Below are 6,213 nucleotides of genomic sequence, written 5' to 3'. Positions count from 1 at the left end.
ACTTGGTTCTTCAAAATAAAAATCTTTATCTTCTACGTTTCATTTCAATACAATTTGAATCCATGTAAAGTATAACATGAGTTCGTCGAATTGGCTATTGGTTTGATGATTCATGATTCGATTAAATAGATTATGGTTTGATTGTTTATCCTGCAAATTGAAATAATTTAAATAAATGTTTCAAGATTTAGATCGAGTCATTTATGTACAACTTTTATAAGATCAGAAATCACGAAATGCAACACACTACTTTGCTTACACAATTAAAAATACATCTATATTTAGATGGTACGATTCGTTAAGTCATAGCCTATAAATTTGCATCTAAAATGGCGTAATTTATACAACAGGAATTGTAACATACAAACAACCCCAAGCGAAACCAATTAACGAATCTAGTAAATCTCACAAAAAATATGGTCACGGGAAGTTGAAATATATATGTGCAACTTTACCGAGGTAAAAAGAAGGCCGATACCAAATTGCATAATACACTACAACAAATGTGCTTTATAGAATACGAATTATGTCTAAACATCCTAACAAAATACTTTATAAAACTTAAGCTTTTATGATCAAATTATAAAACGTCACATCTAAAAACATTACAATAGGTTCATAGGACACTTTGGCGAGTTTTTAACAAGTTTTTTAGGATAATTTTAAAATAAAATGTCCTATTATCTGTTTATAGAAATGTTTGTGCTTGTAGGACACTTTTTCAAATAGTTAAAACGCTTTTAGATAAAAGTTAAAACGCTTAAAAACATTCTATAACTTAACCTATTGTAAAAGATACAATTTTTGGTTTGGTCATATAAAGTATCTGTTATTCGAAAATTTAGACATTTGAGGTATCCTATAAAACCAAATTTAATGTAGTGATATGAGGGCTGAATATATCTCTAATTTGGTAACATTCTTTAAAAGTATAGATATGCATATCTAGTATGATAAGAAGGGAAATAAGGAACAAATCTGGAATCTTGAAATAAATTAAAGGAAGATGTAAAGTCTCTATGCATAATAATGATAGAAAGATAGATTGATCATTCGATGACTCGGGGAGTCGTTTTGTCGAAGGGACAAAATTTTGGAGCTTGCAGTTGAGATTCACCGAGACATTACGATAAAATTGGCCTTTTAAAACGTGTCCGTCCAATCGTTCTTATACGTCTTAATAGGATACTTAATGAACATTAATTTTCTAGGACATATTAAAAATTGTCATATCTGAAGACGTTGAGTTGTTAGGATGAATAGTGAGTTTAATCGATGAAGGTGGACCATTTAATAGGAAACAAAAAGTATAGCGTTCTTTCTGATTTTTGTTGTCCATTTTTGCTATTACTCTTTTGATATACAGGACACTTTTCAAAAGTGTTTTATAAGAAAAGAACAAATAGGACGATTAACTTTAACTTTTATATCTCATTAGGTTATCCAACTTTTTTGATAGAACTTGTTAGGTCGTTTACTTTTTTACTAACAACTTATTGTAACACCTTTAGATGAAATGCACAATTCTTGATCATAGACACTTAAAGTCTCATTAAGTTCTTTATTAAGATGTTGGTGTGTCGTAAAACAACCATTTTGTAGTGAGAAAACACTGAGTCGTTCTGTTTCCATTGAATTGGAAAAGCGGATATCTATTTATAAATGGATCATATATGAATTAATCTAGATATAAAAGTGCATCTGGGAATTTGTTAAGTGTCGACACTATTTGGCTATAAGAAATAATACTATAAAGAATCCGTAAAATTATTACAGACTTGTTGGTTGATTCCTTGCCTTTGCGAAGAAGGTCTTACGTTCGATTCTTCTCAAAGCATTTTCTTCCAAAAGAAATCAAATATCAAGAGTTGCAGAAAACACAAAATCAATTCTCAAAAATATGGAAATTTGCGATAACGCAGGTTTCAAACCCATGCCTTTCCAAATGAAAACTATAACACGACAATGTACCAACTCTGCCACTAGAAATGTTAGTCACTATTTAAGTTTCAAGAAATATAAGAACACACAACCATTACAATGACACGATTTGTGAATCGTAATCTTTTTCCATTTGACCATTATGACATGCCACCGTATGCCCCTATATAGGTCTGACTCTGTCCTGGTAGCCAAATGCTAATGCACTGTTACAGTTCTCAAAGATGCTAGCTAGAGTGTTCTTATGTTGCCATGCACCATTTTGGGGCTTAGCAAGCACATTGTTCCTCTATTCTGAACTTGTGATCTCTAAGTTGTCGTTTATCACTAACTTATCGGATAAGTGCTTACCGACAAGATTGACCATCCTGACTTACGTTATCCGGAAACATTTCCGGTCACAAAACAGGATTGTGGTAAGCACGTACCAACCGGGTAAAAGTCTTTTCTCACTTACAAGGTAAGATTCTTGGTCATTGTCATCCTCAGTTGGTAACCGTTCTGTTACAAATCTGGACACCAAACTTCATTAGATTGAAGCATTCTCCAAATAGAATCTTATCCAAGTGCTTTTTTTAGCTGTATTCCGTATATATGTCCATCAAAGCACCCATTACTTCATAAATATTCTATCTATCTAAACGATATGGTACTTACTACTTGTGACCCGATCACTTCACATTTATCCGATAGAATCGAAATAATTCGACAGCGACACATCTTTTTTGAATTTGTGAACAAAAGTGACCTTAGGATACATTGTAAAACCACTACAATAAAATTGGGTTTATTTGACGTAAAAAATGTCTAAATGTCTTAATAGACTATTATATAGGACTTAGATTTTCATAATTAGACTAAACAATTGTGTGTCATGTGTAAAATGTTATACTATGAATATATGACGTGTTTAGGTGTCTTAACAAGTTTTTTAGAACGCTTTTAGTTTTCTCATAGTACACTTCCAATTAAAAAAGTGTCTTATGAACACATCTTTTCAAATGACACTTATATTTATAAAACATTTTTCCAAATAATATCACAAAAAAAAATTAATAGGATGCTTTATTTCCAAATTGTCTTAAAAAATCACATTAAGAAACCCAAGAGCTTTTTATAAACTTATATATATAAGGCCTTGCTAGATGGTCTAAGCTTGAACAAGTCATATTTACCTAACTGACTCACTCGTTCATCGATATAAACAAGTAGATTGGTGTAACCTTATCTTGCAAAGAAATGGGCAAAGTTAAGAGGCTGGTGGCGAATAATCCGGTTGTGATTTTCAGCAAAACAAGCTGTTGCATAAGCCATACAGTCAAGAGTCTGATAAGCAACTTTGGAGCCAGTCCAACTGTATACGAGCTTGATGAGCTTTCTAACGGGAAACAGATAGAAGAAGAGCTTGTGGGATTAGGGTGTCCTACCATACCTGCTGTGTTCATTGGGAAGAAGATGATTGGAGGTGCTAATGAGGTAATGAGCCTTAATGTGAAAAGCAAGCTTAAACCACTGCTTATCCAGGCAAAAGCTATATGGGTTTAAGGTGCAATATGAGTAAAGATTAAATGTATTAGATGAAATAATATGGTGTTGTAGCTTGTGGTCTCAGTTGTGCCTTTATATCCGGCGTTAATTTCTTTTGCTAAATAAAAGCATCTCCAACCCATAAAAAATGGAGGTCATGTTTCAACCAGAATCATTAATTAAACACAAACTTTTTGTGTAAAGTAATGAAGTAGGGTTCGGTGTATGTGGGTATGTGGTGGCTTTTAGAGTTTTATGTTTTAATGTAGGTTTAGAAGAGATTTATGTATTCGTGGGGATAGGCCTATATATTAGGGTTTTCTTATAGGTGTGGACTGAAGATGGTGTTAAGAGTGCACTATACTACAATAAAATAGCAACATATACTACCATACAATTAGGTTTGGGTTTGTAGGACGCAAAAAATGACTAAATGTCTAATAGATCCTTTTTTTTGCGATTTTCTCTTGAACAAGATTATATACATACATATAAATATACATACATATATATATATATACATACATTCATACAATGACTTAATCATTTGACAACTCCATAATTTGTGAGATCCATGAAATCCATCATAAACCACTAATTTAAGATATTAATGCATTTAATAATATATATATATATATATATATATATATATATATATATATATAGTCAAATGTTATTTTGAAAAGTGGTAGATATTTGAAAAGTAAATAAGTGATCTTAGCTTTTCATGCAGTCAAGATCGGATTTGACTGGTGAATAATTGCGGTTTTGACTAATTAATAATTACGGTTTTGACTGGTCAAAAATTGTGGCTATGTGAAAAATATAAAGGGTATTTTCGTATTTTTACAAATAGGCAGCAAACGAATTCATATATGAACCTATGTGATTCACATATGGCCTATATGTTCACATGTGAAGTTGTGTAATTCACGTATGAACTATTTTAACTGATTCACATATGAACTCGTATGATTTGCATATGAATTAATTAAATGATTCACATATGAATTCTTGTGATTCACATATGAAGTAATTAACTTATTCATATACGATACTGGGGGTTCGTATATGAATCAGTTAAATAGTTCACATATGAACTAATTAATGGGTTCACATATGAATATATAATTCACATGTGTATCACGTGGATTCACATATGAACTTGTTTGCCGTCTATTTGTAAAAGTTAAGAAACTATCCCTCTATCTTCCGCATACCCATACGAGGAACTATCATGTGCTTCATGGTCAAAGACGCAAATATTAACCAGATGAAGGGTTAAAATTACTTATTTACTTATCAAATACATACCACTTCTCAAATGAACTTTTCCCTCTCTCTCTCTCTCTCTCTCTCTCTCTCTATATATATATATATATATATATATATATATGTGTGTGTGTGTGTGTGTGTGTGAGTGTGTGTGTGTGTGGTGCTTCATGGTCAAAGCCGCAAATGTTGACCAAATGAAGGATTATGATTACTTCTTTACTTCTCAAATACTTACTGCTTCTCAAATGAACTTTTCTTTATATATATATATAGAGAGAGAGGAGCGATCAAATGCAAACCATCCCCTTTTGTGCAAACCCTACAAACCAATCTCATTCATCCATTTTTTTAATCAATGGTCATGATTAATGATTAAAATGTGTTATATTAGAAAAGTAAAAAATAAAATAAAATATAAGGTTTAATATTTAATCAAGAAAAAGCAAAATTGGCAAACCATTTTAGCTTTCAACCATATGATATTAGGAAAGCAAATCATTGTTTTATTGGTTTTCCTTCCATTGATATATTTGACATATCATGTTCCTTAAAAACATATTTTTATAGACAACTTGGAAAAATATATTATTTGGGACTAGACTGGTTAATGTAACAGATTAACGTAATCTGAAACATGATTCATACCAATCCAAAATTTGTTTCATACCAGTCTGATTCATGATGAGAATACATCAGTGAAATTGGTTTCATTGTTTGTCTGTAAAATGAAATTTGAGCCAGATATGGTTTAGTCAATGGAACATTTTCCAAAAATCTAAATAACATGTTTTCGTTAATGAAATTTGTTTCATCATTCGTGAAATTGAGTTCATGTTCAATATTCAAAAAAGAATTACCCTCAGATTCATCTTCATTTGAGCATATATTATTGGATTTGACAAACATTTCAATAATGAAATTGGTTTTATGAATGAATTTTTTTTTTCAAAATAAATAATATGATTTCATTAGTAAAATTGGTTTCATCAACAAAAACTTTTTGGAAACTGTATCTCATTTTTTTCATTATGAAATTGGTTTCATTGTACATTTGCATAACGAAAATTGAGCCAGATACAGTTCATCAATGGAACATTTTCCAAAAAATATGATTAACATGTTTTCGTTGATGACATATGTTCCTAACCAAAATGAAATTCGTTTCATTTTTCAAAAAATTTGAAAACTTTATAACATGATTTCATTAATGACATTTGTTTTACGAATGAAAACAAAATAATATACTCAAAATCTGGAAAAAAAATCACAATTATATTATTAATAAATCAATAATTACTTGTGAACTGAAAAAAAAAATACCGATTCCACTACAACAAAAAGGGCTTTATAGGACACTCATTAGTGTCCTAATAAGGTAGTTAATAGGACTTTTAAGTTTATAGGACAAAAAATGTGTTTGTCTCATCTAAAGGTGTTGTATTAGGTTAATAGGATGAATTTGAGTGTCCT

At 30.7% G+C, this 6,213-nt stretch overlaps 1 protein-coding gene across 1 annotated transcript; it reads left to right on the top strand.

Annotated features, from left to right (window-relative positions):
• The first annotated feature begins 3,105 nt into the window (after window positions 1–3,105).
• On the top strand, window positions 3,106–3,671 carry LOC112519526 (monothiol glutaredoxin-S1-like). The gene has a single exon (XM_025127712.1). The coding sequence runs from the start codon at window positions 3,181–3,183 to the stop codon at window positions 3,484–3,486; it is 306 nt and encodes a 101-aa protein (XP_024983480.1). The 5' UTR covers window positions 3,106–3,180; the 3' UTR covers window positions 3,487–3,671.
• The last annotated feature ends 2,542 nt before the right edge of the window (window positions 3,672–6,213 follow it).

This window comes from Cynara cardunculus, assembly GCF_001531365.2.
Source record: "Cynara cardunculus var. scolymus isolate 2C chromosome LG 10, CcrdV1, whole genome shotgun sequence".
NCBI classification, from domain to species: Eukaryota; Viridiplantae; Streptophyta; class Magnoliopsida; order Asterales; family Asteraceae; genus Cynara; species Cynara cardunculus.
Note: the sequence above shows the minus strand (reverse complement) of the source record. Positions and strands in the feature narration are given on the sequence as shown.

What these genes read in the sequence shown, in the direction of transcription:
- LOC112519526 (XM_025127712.1), top strand. Translation starts at nt 3,181, where the DNA reads ATGGGCAAAGTTAAGAGGCTGGTGGCGAATAATCCGGTTGTGATTTTC.